Source organism: Physeter macrocephalus, chromosome 15, assembly GCF_002837175.3.
Source record: "Physeter macrocephalus isolate SW-GA chromosome 15, ASM283717v5, whole genome shotgun sequence".
Classification (NCBI taxonomy): domain Eukaryota; kingdom Metazoa; phylum Chordata; class Mammalia; order Artiodactyla; family Physeteridae; genus Physeter; species Physeter macrocephalus.
This window is the reverse complement of record NC_041228.1, coordinates 69176194-69193994: the sequence shown is the minus strand read 5'-3', so window position 1 is coordinate 69193994 and position 17801 is coordinate 69176194. Positions and strand designations below refer to the sequence as shown.

The 17801-nt window shown below is 44.5% G+C and overlaps 1 protein-coding gene across 3 annotated transcripts in view; it reads left to right on the top strand.

Annotated features, from left to right (window-relative positions):
* The first annotated feature begins 6764 nt into the window (after positions 1-6764).
* TRIM55 (tripartite motif containing 55) overlaps positions 6765-17801 on the top strand; it is a 42158-nt gene continuing 31121 nt past the window's right edge. For 2 of the 3 annotated variants that reach the window (XM_007123743.4, XM_055091232.1), the window contains exons 1-4: positions 6765-7113; positions 7842-8014; positions 14670-14835; positions 16948-17043. In XM_007123743.4, coding sequence (XP_007123805.2) covers positions 6946-7113; positions 7842-8014; positions 14670-14835; positions 16948-17043 — 603 coding nt within the window. In that variant the 5' untranslated portion in view covers positions 6765-6945. The remainder of the gene's footprint in view (positions 7114-7841; positions 8015-14669; positions 14836-16947; positions 17044-17801) is intronic. The other variant, XM_007123744.4, reaches the window with a different exon arrangement.

The following is a 17801-nucleotide window of genomic DNA, read 5'->3' as shown; positions in this document are numbered from 1 at the left end:
CAGTGAGAGGCCCGCGTACCGCAAAAAAAAAAAAAAAAAATCAAGGTAATTCATCACAGTACTAAAGAAGAAAAACTACACGATCATTTCAGTAGATGCAGAAAAAGCATTTGACAAAATTCAACATCCAGTCCTGATTTTTCAAACTGTCAGCAAACGTGGAAGGTAGGGAGAAGGGAACTTCCCCAGCCTGATAAAGGGCATCCGTAAAAAACACACAGCTAACATTATACTTAGTAATATGAATGCTTTCCTCTTAAGATCAGGAAAGAAGCAAGGAAAACCATTCTGGGGTCTCTAGCCAGTGCAACATGGCAAGAAAAATGAAGTAAAAGATTTCCAGATTGGAAGGGAAGAAATAAAACTATCTCATTATTTTAAATACTGATTATATGTTGAAATGATAATAGTTTATATGGTTTGGGGTTAAATAAAATATATTAATAAAATTAATTTCATTGGTTTCTGTTTTCTAATGTGGCTACTAGAAATTTAAAATCGTATATATGGCTCATATTTGTCACTCACATCTTATTTCTATTGTACAGTTAGGTCAGAGAGGTAGGTAGGAGCCAAATCATGTCAGGCCTTAGGGATCACAGTGAGGATTAATGTCTTTATCCCTAGAGGTAATATGACCATTAATGGGATTTAAATAGAGTGTGACACATGAGAAGCAGGTTGCAGAAGGCAAGAGTAAATTCAGAGACATCAGTTAGCAGGCTGGGGTGGAGGGGAGGTAAGACCAGATTGTGTGCATTGAGGGTGGAGCCAAGTGTCCTTGATCTTGGAGCCAAGGTAAGGAGTTCAGACATGGCCATTGGGAAGGCCTTACGCTAAAGTATTTGCTACTTTTAGGGACTGTCACTCTTTATTTCTGGCATGTGAACTATGCCAAGAAATGTTCAGAGGAAAGTACAATATGTTAGTTTTCTAACATTTCCTTAGAGATATGTATGATGAAGTAAAATTTATAAACAACAGATTTGGAGAAGGATTAATTATCAAGAAGAAAAAAAGCTTTCAGCCAGAAGTTTGCAAACTATCTAATGAAAGAAATGCCACTTAGCTTCTGTTAAGTAGTTTTCAAGTTAGTTAATTTCATTTTTAGTTTAGCTTTTGTAAAATGTTTCTTTTCACTAAAAAATTTAAAATCACATATTCAAGCTGCCTATTGCCAGAAAAACAGCTAAACTGAAAAGATTGACAATGTAAACAGAAGGAAAATGTTAAGCATTTTGTAGGTGTCAAGAGTCCTTGGTGTAAGAAGACGGACGGATGGATGGACGGATGAATGGATCAATATTGCAGGGAAAAATTAACAACCTCATTGTCTTAGTTTAAGAGGACCTGGTCTGTAAACTATTAAGCATTGGCCTTTGTTTTGGCATGGGATTAAAGTGATTTTCAGGAGACTTAACTGGTGCTGGAGTTGACCTGAAAGTCTCAGTCCACTCATGACCTAGTGTTCCAGTCTAACTAAACCTTCTTCTCCAGCAACCCCTACTGTCTGCCTCCATATCCACACCGTCTGGTGCTTCTCTCCTTGTTTTAATGATTTTGTCAAACACCAACTTTCTCACTTGTGATGGGTAAAAGAAGGAAGAATTCTCCTTCCTCTACCGTAGAGAATGAGCTGAAATCAAGACCAGCCCTCCAGTTCCTCTTGTTTTCTCTTCCTCCAGGGCTGCACTCTGCCTCACTGCTTTGCTTCAAACTGTGTTTTTTACTTCCCTTTAGCTCCACTTTCCATCTGTTTTGTTTGATGAATGGCTAGCTAGTTCCTGGAGCTAAGCCTAGATTATTTTCAAGTACCTGGATTTGCAATTATGTATGTTAAAGAGACAAAAAGAACACGGGTAAATGAAATGCTGAGGACATTCTGGAACCCTTGGGAAGTATGCCGATTCTGACACTGATTCTCTGGGAACTTTCTAATGCCTCCTGTTCCCCAGAATGCTCTGTCTTGTTTTGCAAGTTGGAATCTAGAGTTGATGTTGCTTTTCTAACTCTTCTGGGGTTAGAGGAGTTTCATATCACCCTAACCAGAAAGTACAAAATCCACGAAAAGAGAGGAACCCAGTTCCTGCTAGAGAATCCTTCATATACATTTCAGTTTTCCTCAAAGGTTTTTTAATATCTTATACTCTAGGACTTGTGTCCAATATGGTGACCTCCAGCCCCATATGGTTATTTAAACATATGTTTAAATTGAATAAAATTAAAAATTCACGGACTTCCCTGGTGGTACAGTGGTTGGGAATCTGCCTGCCAATGCAGTGGACACAGATTTGAGCCCTGGTCCAGGGAGATCCCACTTGCCGCGGAGCGGCTGAGCCTGTGCGCCATAACTGCTGAGCCTGCGCTCTGGAGCCCGCGAGCCGCAACTGCTGAGCCCAAGTGCCACAACTACTGAAGCCCGTGCACCTGGAGCCCATGCTCTGCAACAGGAGGGGCCGCCGCAATGAGAAACCCGTGTACTGCAACAAAGAGTAGCCCCCACTCGCTGAAACCGGAGAGAGCCCATGTGCAGCAATGAAGACCCAACGCTGCCAAAAATAAATAAATAAATAAATAATGAAAAAAAAATTCAGTTCCTGAGTTGCACTATACACATTTCAAGTACTCAATAGCTACTTGTGGCTAGAGGTTGGCCAGCACAGATGTAGAACATTTACATCATTGCAGAAAATTCTAATGGACAATGTGCCGTAGAGTATGGGGTGGGGTAGCTTAGTGGATGAGTCAAAAGGTACCATTCTGCGCAACTACTTAACTTCACTGAGCCACAGTTGGCTCAATGGAGATAATAATATCTACTCTAGAGAGCTATCCTAAGAAATGATTGGTACTCTGCAAATATTTATTATGTTTGTTGTGGTGGTGTAGTACTAAAGTAAGGGATTTTAGAACCTCATTTTCTCCCTCCCAGAGATTAAGAACACACTGAGATCTACATTTCCCTGGACCCTGAAGTCTGGGTTCATTTGGCCTGGTAGCTAGAGGTTGAAAGAGGTCAAGAGTCTTCTCTTTCTGTTGTCACCCCTCAGTGCCAAGTCCACCGTGGGCGTAAACTCAGGTTCTTAGGGACCCATCTTGCTTCCTCTGACTTATCTGGGGGATTTGGGAAACTTCTGGAGGAGGTGAGAGCCTTGGTGGTTTTGCTTCAGCTTCTCAATGTGTCTAAACACACCCGTACCGCAGTGTGGTAGGACTCAAGAATGGGGGGAAATTGGTGCTTCAGACTATGGCAACTTCCTGTGTAATTACCCCTGACTGGTTTCAACCCCCTGTGCTAGGGTGTGGGTAGGAGAGGGGAGGAAGTCATCCACCACCCCTACAGAGTCCAGGGTACCTTCAGGAGACTAAGCTGGTTTTCGCATCTCTGTGGAGGCCCAGGTCCATCGCAAATTCCAGAGCCTTGAAGCTGACTTCAATTCTGATTCATTTCCAGAATTTTTGCCATCTCTCAGACTCTGAATGATTTGGGGGCAGACTAAAATTTTCTGGTTCCTCCCTAGGAACCAGAGTGCTACCCCCGTGTCCCACTCTCAACAACCATGCCCACCCCATAGATGGCTGGTCTCTGAGAGGGAGAGAAGCAGGAATGGAGGAAAGAGGACGAGGAAGGGAAGGTGGTTCTTATCCATCAACCTGGCTCTTCTTCCTGTGGGCTTCTTGCTAGTTTCCTCTGTAGCTTCCAGGGGCAGTTCTAAGACAAAATGAAAGGCAGGGAGCAAGAAGGAGCAGAGAGTAAAAGGAGAGGGTAGGATTCAACTCTCCATCAAATAATTCAACCGGGGATTCTCAATGTTCCTGCAGTTTCAGAGTGTTTTTTTCTACAAATACTGCTAAGTTAGGTTATGAACCCCACTCACAGATAAAAGAACTGAAATCCAACTAGGTGAGGTCACTTTCCCAGGATCACCGGGTGAGGTGGACATGGGAGCTGGACCTCCTGACACCCTGTGCAGCCTCTCACGGCATCATCTTGGTTGCTCTGGCTCAGGCATGTGAGTCACCCCTGAGGATTCTACTAGCATAGCCACCAGAGTCCATTTCCTCCTCTCCTTCCCCACTGCCATTTGTCACCCAGTGCCAGGGCATCATGACCTCTCACCTAGGCAACAACCTCCCATCTGGTCTTTAGCCAGGTCACCTTCACACTGACCTATCCCAACCAGCACTGAGATTAATTTCACCAATGCACAGCTCTCAGGGAAATGTCCCTGTGAGACACTCGCAACAGCTTCCTGTTGCCTAATTTATTAAGTGGTAAAAACTCTCCAGCCCAGTATTCATGGGCTGCCAACGTGCCAGAAGCATGCTCTGCACTCCAGCCCAAAGCACCACACGCTCTGAGCGTTCCCGGCACTCCTGTCTGCTTCTGTGCCTTCTCTTGGAAGCCCCACCTACGCCCCACTGCCCACAGAACGACATGCCCATTGGTGTCTAGGTTCCTCAGTGGATCAGTGCAAATGCCACCCCACCCATGAAGCCCTCCTGATTCCTCCAACTCTGGAGTTCTCTGGTTTTTTTGTTTTTGTTTTTGTTTTGTTTTGTTTTGTTTGGCCGTGCCGCACAGAATGGGGATCTTAGTTCCCCGACCAGGGATCACACCCACGCCCACTGGAAGCGCAGAGTCTTAGCCGCTGGACCACAAGGGAAGTCCCTGAAGTTCTTTATCACATTTTGTTTTGTACCGTAGTTCTGTATATGCGTGTCTTATCTCTACTATTTATTAGACGGAGCTCCTTGAGGACAATGACCTGTATCTTGTTCGTCTTTCAAGACACATGATAAACACTCAACAAATATTTTTTGAAAGAATGAATTCCTCTTAAAAGGATAGGCTTGGCTATAGTGTATAGTATTAGTTTAAGTGCTTTTCCTTAGGTTGCAAGGTCTTTTACAGTAGAAACTTCATCTTTCTTAGAAAATAGCTCTCATATTTTGCTCAGACCTCCATAGCCCATGTAACAATAAACACAGTTAACTGTCTAGTCTAGGTGAACTGAATTAACTCAGTAAAACAATGTCACCAATTCCCTTCTTCACTGTAGTTGCTAAACAGACATTGAAAGGAATAACAAAATTCTCCAAAGATCCCTGAAATGTTTATGAATACGTATAACTTATTATTAGTTAATAGAGCTTATTCGATTCTCAATAAACTCTCAGTGCACACAGCACTAAGGGCACCACATAACCAGTCACAACGATCCACTCCTTACTGGTAATTAAGTGCACCCTGGGGCTGTGTTAACAAAATGTGTTCATCGTATGGGGTTTTTTAAATCAAGGAGAAATAAAGCTGCAAGTTCATCACATAAAAAAATAGACATGTGTTTCTTATTTCATTTTTGATCTGATTTTAAATCTTTAAATAAAACATATAGATGAAACGGTTGTTTCACAAAATCCTGGCAAATAACAGGATTGAAATTGATGACTCAAGAGCAGACCAAGAATTCTCAGAAATGACCAGGGAAACTATCATTTAAAAAATCAACTTGGTAAATGAGACAAATGCAGAGGGGTACAGATATTTCAGACCAGATAAAACCCAGGTGTGGAAGCAGGATTCCATTTTCACTTCCACTGAAAATGGCACTGATATTTGTCCCCCACTATATGGCAAAATAAAATAATGGGTCTGCCACCCCATGTGCCAGTTACTACCTCATTACTGATTGTTGGTGCAAACTAAAATTTTTAAAGATTGCCACATTTTCTTTGTGTTTCTAGCTGTGTGTAGGGGTGGTGGTGTATAGGATGAAGGAGGATTAGGAAAAAGAGAGAGAAAAGAGCATACTAGAGCTTTATTATACAGCTTTAAAAAAATTGGATCAACTGGTGTTTGGATCTTTAAAAAATTTTGTGGATACTTTTATGGTGAAAAGATTTGAGATCAGGGGCTTCCCTGGTGGCGCAGTGGTTGAGAATCTGCCTGCTAGTGCAGGGGACACGGGTTCGAGCCCTGGTCTGGGAGGACCCCACATGCCGCGGAGCAACTGGGCCCGTGAGCCACAACTACTGAGCCTGCGCGTCTGGAGCCCGTGCTCCGCAACAAGAGAGGCCGCGAGAGTGAGAGGCCCGCGCACCGCGATGAGCAGTGGCCCCGGCTTGCCGCAACTAGAGAAAGCCCTCGCACAGAAACGAAGACCCAACGCAGCAAAAATAAAGAAATTAATTATAAACTCCTACCCCCAACATCTTCTTTAAAAAAAAAAACAAAGAAAACGATTTGAAATCAGTTTTTAAGTTGAAATTTTTCCCATTTCACAACCCTCACAAAGATGAAATATGTAACACAAAGCAAGTCTTTTTAGGTGATTACCCTTGGGAAGCCAGGATAATGATATTCAAGACATGCTTTATTTTCACCTAGGATAGTATGATCATGCTACTTTTGGTGACTCGCTTCCTAAATTCTCAAGACAGAAATGGCATTCGTTATACAGTGAGACTCTTGGCCTACGTTCTCCCTGGTCCTGGAGAAGCCCGTCACCAAGCCCTTACCGACTGCTCACAGGGGGCAGAGCTCAGCGACTCGGCACCAACATTTGCATTTGTTGTTGACAACTGTCAGCTTCACCTCCCTCTCCTCACGACCCAGAGTCTAAATGGGGTTCGGGGTCCTCCTTTCCACCCACTCTCTTCACTCCCTGGGGTGGAAATGTTGGCCCCTGTTCTCTGTCACCTGTCACAATCCATCCTCCTGTCACTGGCTTATACGGACAAGTCTGTCAGCTGTCATGTGACCCTCGGCTGCTAAAAACAGCTCCAGCCCCACTCTGAACCTGGGCCTGAAACAATGTCCTCCACGGAAAGAAACGTAAAGGACACTTGATCACACAATCCTTGGAATTATTTCCAGGAATCACTTGCAGAAACCATTCGAAGCACCCTTTGCCTGGCAGAGCACACAGGGACGGCCAGGAGATGAGCGCATCTTTGAATTACAAGTCTTTTTCCAAAGAGCAGCAGACCATGGATAACTTGGAGAAGCAACTCATCTGTCCCATCTGTTTAGAGATGTTCACGAAACCCGTGGTCATTCTCCCCTGCCAGCATAACCTGTGTAGGAAATGTGCCAGTGACATTTTCCAGGTAGGTTTGTTTGGAATGTAGGGGGTGGAAAAGATGCCCTCTTCTCCGAATCAACAGCTTAACTTTGAGGCAATTTCTTTAGAGAGCTGTATAAGGTTGCATTTGTTAAAAAAAAAAAAAGTTTTTTAAAAACCCGTGGTCATTCTCCCCTGCCAGCATAACCTGTGTAGGAAATGTGCCAGTGACATTTTCCAGGTAGGTTTGTTTGGAATGTAGGGGGTGGAAAAGATGCCCTCTTCTCCGAATCAACAGCTTAACTTTGAGGCAATTTCTTTAGAGAGCTGTATAAGGTTGCATTTGTTAAAAAAAAAAAAAAGTTTTTAAAGTGATTTGCTTTGTACTTTGCTGTCAGCCTCCTTCTTATTCTCAAATCTAATTTTATTTCAATACTAAGAATCATACTTGTTCAAAAAAAATTGAATCTGTCTCAAAATTGTAAATGAATTACTGCCCAAGACATTAATGTTGGAGTTGGCTGGAACTTTTGGTTATGAAAATGCTGGGTGGAAAAGCACCTCATGCTGAAGATGGTACATGGCACTTGACTGTGGATAAGTGTTGGCCCTGCATTTCAGGACCACTTGCTGATAATGCCCTAAGGGACGATCTCACAGCCAGCTGAAAGCAGGAGTTGATGTTGTTCATAGTGTAACAGAGAGTGAAGGGAAGCCTCTGCAAAGCTACCTGTGGCGTCACTCAATTCCTCTTTTCTTGCTTGGCGAGAACAGGCCTCTAACCCGTACTTGCCCACAAGAGGAGGTAGCACTGTGGCCTCGGGGGGCCGATTCCGTTGCCCGTCCTGCAGACACGAAGTGGTTTTGGACAGACATGGGATCTACGGGCTTCAGAGGAACCTGCTGGTGGAAAATATCATTGACATCTACAAGCAGGAGTCCACCAGGTAGGGTTCTCCTGTGTGTCAGACACATCTGAAGCTTGTCTTCATTATTTGTTTGTTTGTTTTAGTGGGTCGCTATACTGAATGCTTGTTTACCAATCAGGGGCTAATTGTTTTATAGGAAAATGTTTTTCCAAGTCAGTTCTTCCCAATGGGAGTGAGAGTTGCTCTTGGGAGGAGAGAAGGAAGCTGGGGCCCATGCTTCTGTATCAATTTCAGAATGAAGTAACTCATTAACACTAATCCAGTCCAGATGGTGATATTGAAAGAGGCATAATGCTGCCCTACCCCCAGCCTTGTATTACATCCCTTGTAGACGTTTCTGCACTACACAGCTACTTTATAGCTCCAGATTCTACACAGCAGAAAAATTAGAGTGCAAAACTCTACAGAAAATGAACAGAAATGGCATCTCCCCAAATCGGCCTGTTCTTAGTTCAGACAGTCTCACTTTAAAATTATCTAGAGGATAATAATAAAAACAAAATCCTCTGACATAGTTAGTCATGGTAGTGGCTCTGGGAAGTAGCAAAGCGAGGCAGACTCCTGGGATTTAGCAACTTAGAGTTTAGAGACAGGGGAGGGAAAAAAATGATGGAGCTCAGGTTATGTTTCCCTATCCTCTAGGTTATTCTTCCTGAATCCTCTTGGCATCCACCTGCTGATTGACATGCAGCATATGCATCAGTCATTTTTTATTTTTTTGAAAAGGTCTTCTCATTCATCGAATCACACTGGCTATAGAATTCCTTTCCTAGAGACAACACAGGGGGAGTTCATTCCTAGAAGTGCTGGTGTTGAGGAGCCCTTTTTCAACTGTACACAAGGCAGTCAAGTCCATAGCGCTTGACAGCAATACTGAGACCATCTAGAAATGATCTCACTGTGCTTCCCAGTAGGAGACACGGATTCACGGAACATCTGCAGGGCTCGAAGAGCCTGTGCTCTTAGAAGGAAAGCTGTTCTATAAATCGAACATGTAATTATTATAATTGCTATGGCTATTCATTTCTGCTTAAGATTCAAAACTAAATTAGATAGTGCCAGGATATAGATGGCACTGGGAAGAAGAATTGCTGATGACATATTGCAGAGATACAGAGTGGGCTATTTCCCTCGCTTCCAAAATCTCTTGAGAAGAAGGAAAGTACCGCTGTTGTAATTAAGATCTGATCTCATTTTATTTCATTATTTTAAGATGCAAATAGATACACTGTCTCTTAAAAAAGTTAGCCAGCCAATTAATAACCAACTAATTATTAAGGCTGTTTATATAACAACTGATTCAGTGCCTGCGACAGTGCCTTGCACAGAATAGTTGCTCTGTAAGTACCAGATGTTTAAGTAACACCATAAATCGTCTTACACATTCTATTTATTGCAATAATTTTCTGTTTTGCTACTTGCCACAGTGAGAGCTTGGATGATGTGAAATAATAACTATAATTGTTATGTAATCCCAAGAAGAGGAGATGTTAAAATCTGTAGCGTAACGCTACATGACACATCCTGGCTTTAAAGTCTATGCAATGCATCTGCCAAAACTAGTGCCTAGGTGAACAAATTAAAAGCAATGAACCAATTTCTAACAATGACGCTCACAGCTGAGTAGCCTAGTGGTGTTTTTGTGATTATCAAATTCTTCTTATGCTGCTGTTTCTTGAACCTGAGACTTACCTTTGGGACATTTTTAATTGGTAGCAAAACCACAAATTGTACAGAGAGCTCGGGCACATGTTTGGACATAAACCCAGTTGTTCCCTGAGGGCTGGCAGCTTTACCAGCCCAGAATCCTAAGCCTCAGGGTATGTGAGGTGACTCTGGAATAACTTTGAAATACAGAGTGAAATGAACCCTGGCCCACATTAAGGTGGAAGCAGACAGGGCAGGGGCTGGTCAACTCTGGCCTCCCGCAGAATGGCTAGAGATTGCAGGTCTCAATAAAACCTGGCCTTCTTATCTAGAATTCTGCGTGGTGCTGAACTAGCCACAGCTTGAGGGGGTGGGGGAGGCGATGTGAGAAGGAACTAATTTCACTAATATTAATAATGAACATAACGGGACTTCCCTGGTGGTCCAGTGGCTAGGGCTCCGCACTTCCACTGCAGGGGGCACGGGTTCAATCCCTGGTCGGGGAGCTAAGATTCCACATGTCCCACCGCCAAAAAAAGAACATAATAATTAACTTTAAAATACAGCAAGTCAAACCAATATGTGTTGAATATGCGTCAGCCACTGTTCAGGGTGTTATACACATAAATCATGTGTAATTCTTTAATTCTCACAAGTATTTTAAATATTTTATTCAAAGTAATTCCTATGCATATGCATAATTTTAAACATTCCAATCGCACTACAAGGCCTCTAAAGAGAGCTGCATTCCCTGCCCTGCTCTCTCTTTGCCCCCCAAGTCTCACTCCCCAGAGTCAGCCACGTTTAATTCTTTCAGCTGTTCTTCTGCCATCTATCACCCAGTGATGTGTGTATGCTACCAGCAGGCTCCTATTCTTTGGTTTTTCAGTTTTAGACATTATCTATTGACTTCACTGTAGACAATTAGGGCTGAGCTCCCGTGTGGTTGGCTTTACCTTTTACTTTTCTTTTACTCTCCCCTGGGTTGAAGCCCTTGCTTCCTGGATCCTTTGTCGTCCTCTTTGTTGGTTTACTCTACAGTTTTTGTGGAGCACATCCTCAAGTAATCCCTAAAGTGTGCAAAAAGTCCTCCTCTTTCCAGTCCCCCCCCCGCCCCCCTGCCCTGCACTCCTGCCTTCTGGGTGCCTGGCCTCTGCAGTCCCAGGGCCTTTGCAGGGGGAGCCTGTAAAGCTTGAGCAGCTTGTCCTGTGCGCCGTTACCCTGTAGGCTCTCAGCAGAACCAAGATGCATTTCAAGCAGGTCACTTCCCTTCGTCCAGCTGTTCCCAGTTTCCAACATTTGGTTGCATCTCTCCTCGCCGTTATTTTGCTCATTTTTTGTCCTTATTGATTTATACCTTTTCATTCCCTTACTCTCATTTTAGTGGGATTTCAGCAGGAAACATAAATAAATAAATGCATGCGTTCATTCTGTCATATTTAATTAGAAGACTCCTAGTCCAATTTTCAGATATGAGTAAAAGCTGAGCCTGAAAGAGTTGAAGGAACCGCCTGAGGCCATACGGCCACCACTTGGAGAAACTGAGTTGGGATTAAACTTTGAGATCAGTTTGACTGTAAAAGTACTGCCTGAACATGGAAGCGACCTAAGTGTCCATTGACAGATGAATGGATAAAGAAGATGTGGCACATATATACAATGGAATATTACTCAGCCATAAAAAGAAACGAAATTGAGTTATTTGTAGTGAGGTGGATGGACCTAGAGACTGTCATACAGAGTGAAGTAAGTCAGAAAGAGAAAAACAAATACCGTATGCTAACACATATATATGGAATCTAAAAAAAAATGGTTATGGAGAACCTAGGGGCAGGACAGGAATAAAGACACAGATGTAGAGAATGGACTTGAGGACACGGGGAGGGGGAAGGGTAAGCTGGGACAAAGTGAGAGGGAAACATGGACATATATACACTACCAAATGTAAAATAGATAGCTAGTGGGAAGCAGCCGCATAGCACAGGGAGATCAGCTCGTGCTTTGTGACCACCTAGAGGGGTGGGATAGGGAGGGTGGGAGGGAGACGCAAGAGGGAGGAGATATGGGGATATATGTATACGTATAGCTGATTCACTTTGTTGTAAAGCAGAAACTAACACACCGTTGTAAAGCAATGATACCCCAATAAAGATGTTTAAGAAGACCAAAAGTACTGCCTGAAATGCCTCATGAGCACCAGATGCCCATCCTTCAGGAAACTTGAGGATGGTCCCTGAAACCCCAGAGAGCAGAGGAAACAGGCCACAGACTCCCTGAGACTGCTGCACGGAACGTCTGGGGGCCACAGCCAGCATTTGGCACTGAGACGCGAACCACAACGGAGAGCTCGGACACCCTCACCTCATGAAGTTGGCTTTGCATCTTCATTCTACATGCCACACTTGTCCCAAGTCTGTTATGTGGCATAAGGTGTCTGAAGGTTTTCATTCTACACCCATTTGTAAGTGGGGGATGCCTCTCGGCCTGTGTTGCCACCTGAACAAGAACAACCTAATAAGGAATAGTGCAGGCAGTCCTTGGTCTGTATTGCATAATGAAAAAGTAATCACAATCGACAACTAAATGAAGAGCCCATGGCTGTTTCCACATTTTCAGTATTGCATACCCTGCAAATATCTGAGCTCTACAATATCGTCTCTGGTCAGAGCTGCTAACATCAGAGCAGCACGTGGGACGCTGGCTACCCTCGGGAAATGCCTCGGGGAGAGGGGCCGCAGTAGCATCAGCTGTGCCATCTCCCAGTTAATGTGCTCTGGACTCTTGCTTGACATTTATTACGAGGTGGAGGTACAGGCGAGGGAAGGTTTTAGAGGTAGAGAAGCCTTTGGCCAAGCAAAGACTGAATCACCACTCCTAGTCTCTAGATAACCCCTGGAGGCCTTTGTCATTTATAAGTGGAGTCTTCAGGATGTTGTCTGGTCTTTTCCTTTGCCACTCAGGAGAGCCAAGTGACTAAGCTTTCCCCATAGTTCACACGCCTTCTCCAGGTGAGCGATTTTATGTTAGAGTGCAGGGAACACTGTCCATGAATCTGGCAAATTCCCTTTTACTTCTCATTCATTCAACAAATATGTACTGAGCACCTACTCTATGCAAGGCACTGTTCTTGGCACTGGGAACCCAGCAAAAAAGGAGACAGACCATGGCCCCTGCCCTCATGGAGCTCACATTCCAGTGGAAGAAATAGACCATAATATATATAATGGAATATTATTCAGCCATACAAAAGAATGAAATATTGCCATTTGCAGCAACATGGATGGACCTAGAGAATATTATACTTAGTGAAGTAAGTCAGACAAAGACAAATATTATATGATAACACTTATATGTGGAATCTAAAAAATAATACAAGTGAATCTATATACAAAACGTAAAAAGACTCACACCAGACATAGAAAACAAATTTATGGTTACTAAAGGGGAGAGGGAAGGGGGAGAGGGATAAATTAGGAGTATGGGATTAAACAAACTGCTATATTTAAAAAAAATAGATAAGCTACAAGGATTTCCTGCATAGAGCAGGGAATTATATTCAATATCTTGTAAAAACCTATAATGGAAAATAATCTGGAAATATATATATGTATAACTGAATCACTTTGCTGTACACCTGAAACTAACACAATACTGTAAATCAACTATACTTCAATAAAATAAAAATTCAGTTCCAAATCTGAGATGCTTCTAAATAATCATATGTTTGGGAAAATGAGGAAAGATTTTGGATTTGCATTTAAATTTTCCAAACAATTCTGAAAACTATTAACAGCCTCAGTCTTTGGATAGGATATATCAAAATTCCAGATTTCGTATAAGTAGGCTAAAAGCACCCTTCCCCCCATGATCTCCAGAGGGAGAGCCTATAGCATCACAAGGTGACATAATTTTGATCTTGATGTATTCTAACACCTAAATCACGGTGATGGTTAGGGAAGTATGCCAGGTCCTACCACGTGATGTGAACCTGGGCTCTCCAGGTGATTTCGCAGCTAACAGGTTATCCTTAAGCAGCAATAATCTGTCACTACCTCTCTCATGCTTTTTCATTGCTCGGACATGGTGGCACCCCGGAAGTGCAGATCTCACTAGCACATACAAACCCAATGCTCCATTATGACCTGGGCAGCTTTGAAAAGTTTTGATTGGTTTGATTTGGGAAAACTGAAACTTGCAGATTATCTGTGAGATTTGGGCTTCCGGGGTACCACCATGTCCCGGAACAACATTTTGCACTTTTCTTATTGCCTAAAGTATTTAGTGTAATTGTTCACATTCACTGAGCACATACTACCCACTCTTAACCACTGCTGAGTCCTCGGGAAGTTATGTACATTTAATTTTCTGTGCTAATGGCAGGAGGAGACCCAAACAAATTAATAAAGCACTCGCTGATATTTTTCCTCTTTACACACAACTACTTCCAACCAGCACCGAGATGAATAATCAGAGACTTGGGCTCCCCCAGCCCACCTCCACGCCCACTCCTTTTGCTGGGGCCAGAGGCTGCAGCGGTGGGATAAATGGGCCTCCCCAAAGCTGGTGCAAACTTGAGATTTAGTTTATCGGCAACCTGCTCCTCTTTACCCGTAATTGTAAAGTCTCTCTTGAGAGACTTGTGAGCATGTAGAGATGGTGCTGAAGCAGCTCCTAAGGAAAGAATCCGGTGTTCGGCTTTCAGGAATTGCACTAGCCCGTTTTTAAACCTTGAAATCGGCCAGTGGGGGGAATACTCACACCACAGAAATTGGCAAATGCTACAGGTCACAGTCTCCATGTCCTCACCCCCAGGCTGGTTGGAAATTTGTCAGGACACTGCTGATCAACCCGTAGAGAATTTGGAGGGCTCCGAGCGCATGAAAGGGGCTCTGGAAGTCTGCTGGGGTAGGGCTGCTGGGGGTACAGGGTCTTGCGGGGTAGGACGCGATGCTGATCACCCCGTCGGGCCACCCGGCTCAGCTCTGCCGCAACCGGAGCTGACACTTATCCACGTATCTCCTCCCAGACCAGAAAAGAAGTCCGACCAGCCCCTGTGTGAGGAGCACGAAGATGAGCGCATCAACATCTACTGTCTGAACTGCGAGGTGCCCACCTGCTCTCTGTGCAAGGTCTTTGGGGCGCACAAGGACTGCCAGGTGGCTCCCCTCACTCACGTGTTCCAGAGGCAGAAGGTAACAGAGGCCTTTCCGCCCCTCCTCCGAAGCCCCTTCCAAGTGCCTGCATCATTGACTCGCTGCCCCCGAAGGAGAGATGCCCAGTGCCCTGGGCCACAGGGCCCTGAGGCTGGGCGGGCGAGGAGGGTAGGGCCGGAAGGGATGCGCTTGATGCCCTGGAGGCCGCTGGGGAAGGTGGGGGAGGGAAGAGATGCAGAGGGTCAGGAAGGGGTCGGGAGGGGAAGGGTCGCTGTGTTTGCGCCCGTGGGTGGTTGCTCAAACATTATTTGAGGTTCAGACTATAGGTGATGAAAGGATAACTTTTTACTCCTCTCAGAATATTTTTCTTCATTCACCAACCAAAGATTCCTTTGGCCTTCCTAGTTGGTAGAATTACAATGAATGACATTGCGTTAAACGTTCCCTTGGGCTGGCCCTCAAGCCTGGGTTAAACTGGCCTCTTAGCCTCTCAACCTAGGCCAGCACTGAGGGCACCGTCCATGCCCTCACCCCAGGGCCTCAGCCCCCTCATTCTGACCAAATACAGGGTATCCCAGCTTATCACTCACCTGCCAACCTGGTTTCACCCACCGGCAAGTAGAAGCTTATCCATTTGATGCAAATAAACTGTGGGGTTGTGTGCTCAGAGAGCTGCAACCAAGTCTCGGCATCTAGAAGTTGAGAACCTCCACATCTCAGCTTCTTTCTGTACGAATCAGAGATTCCACATTTGGTCAGTGTTTTACACCAAATACAATATAGAGTTGGAATTAAATTTGGAAACCAAACTTTGGGCAACACCAGTTGCAACCAGTGAGTACTAACTGCTAAAGAAGCAGGATTTAGCAAGATATCCATAACATTTATTTATTTTTCCATCCGCTTAAGGTTTATCCCCCATTTCCCTTTTACCTGCCCCCCCCCAAGTCATACCTGTTAGAACTGAATGGTACCTGTGTCACACCATTCCCCTCAGAGCCCTGAGGCCCATGTAGGATGGACAGAGGCAGGCTGGCAGAGCTTCCATCCCGCTCCAGTTTGGCCAAAGCAGCCTCACTTTCTACCCACTGGGATTATTTATTAGCTTCCATTTGAAGAAAGGGTTCTGCAGCTTTAAAGTGTTTTACAACCACTCTTCTGGTCCAGTCTTCTCACTTTATATGTGAGACAATGAAGGGCCAAATCGATTACATGTTTTGCTCAACATCATAGAGAAGCTGAAGGCAGAGCTGGACCAAGCATGTAGGTTTCCTGAGTCCCGCTCATTCAGTGTTTCTTGCGTTCCAGAGGCCAGCCTTGCGAGGGGGTAAGTCAGAACAACGGAATCGCTTCGGGGTCCAAAGAGTCCTGGGAGGAATTTCAAGTTGAAATTTTTTTCCTGGGAACAGTTGAATGTTACAGTTTTAAGTTTGTGATGACTTAGTCTAGAATATATTTGTTCGCATCTAACATGTAGAGGATGCGTAATAGGTATACGTTGAATAAATGAATATTTCTCTAGTAAAACTGATCCTGAGCTGCGCTAGACAAATAATTCATTTGGGGCCCTGATGTCACATTCTGGTCTTCATTCAATAAACAATTCTTAGAATTCTTTACCCTGAATGTGCTATTCTCTATGGCCTATAATTCGGTGTTCTTAATGTTTTTAGCAGGGTCACAGTCTCTATTAAGAATTTGATGAAAACTATGAAACTTCTTCCCAGAAAAATGCATTTATACACACATCCATTCAGAATTTTATTTACAAGATCAGGAGGTTCTCAGGCCTCCCAGCCTCACTGTTCCACCTTTGGGGGTTCCATGGACCCTAAATTAAGAACCCATGAGGGGCTTCCCCGGTGGCGCAGTGGTTGAGAGTCCGCCTGCTAATGCAGGGGATGCGGGTTCGCGCCCCGGTCCGGGAGGATCCCACGTGCCGCGGAGCGGCTGGGCCCGTGAGCCATGGCCGCTGAGCCTGCGCATCCGGAGCGTGTGCCCCGCAACGGGGGAGGCCACAGCGGTGAGAGGCCCACGTACCGCAAAAAAAAAACCCCAAAAAAACCCATGAGGACACTACTAAGATGAACTCACAGTCAGTGCTGACTAGAAAGCCCCTAAAATCTTGCATCCTTCTTTTCTCTCCATTAGTCTGAGCTCAGCGACGGCATTGCTGTCCTTGTGGGAAGCAATGATCGGGTCCAGGGAGTGATCAGCCAGCTGGAGGACACCTGCAAAACGATCGAGGTGAGTCAGGTGGCCTCAAGGGAGTGTAAACCGTGCCTGAACCCCTGGGGTTTTGTGGCTTCCTCAACGCCACCCTAGAAAGCCCCGTTCCAACATTTCAGTCTTTCCGTATAGGATGACCTCCTTCCTGATGTGTCTCTAAAATATTTACCTCCTGGCACAGAAAAGAGAAGTTACCACATGAGGCAACAAGGCAGATCTTACCACATTTATCAAGGTGGTTGTTACAGGTGTTGTGCTTTCTTGGGCAACCCGTTTTGAAAGATTAGCTAGAAGAAAAATCAGTTTCCAGTAGTGACAATGACTGTTTTCCACCATCATAGCACAGTTTCTGTGTGGAAATCTAAACGGTCTTAAGAAATGCTAGCTGGTGCTTTAGAAAGTCATGTGCAGATTTGAGCTGCATATCTAAGCTCTAACAGTGGAGTTGCTGCCTGCCTGCAGGGAGAGAGGGGGTCAGTATCTGGGAGCTCACTGAGGCCAGAGTCCCCGGCTCCTTCATCTCCGCTGGCCCTCTGTCTGGCCCAGTGCCCGGCACAAAATAAACACTCAATTAAAAACCTGATGAACAATTGGCTCACACTTAGGTTTGGCATGTGAGAAATATTGGGAATCCACTTTTTCTCAAGATCAAATATAAACTGTATAAATGCTGAAGCCAAAGGGGTTTTGCCACGTGGCAGATGTCTTTCCAAGAATTGAAGGTCCACAGGTTAGTTCAGCCCTGCTGCATGGGGGCAGGTGCAAGCCACCTGGGT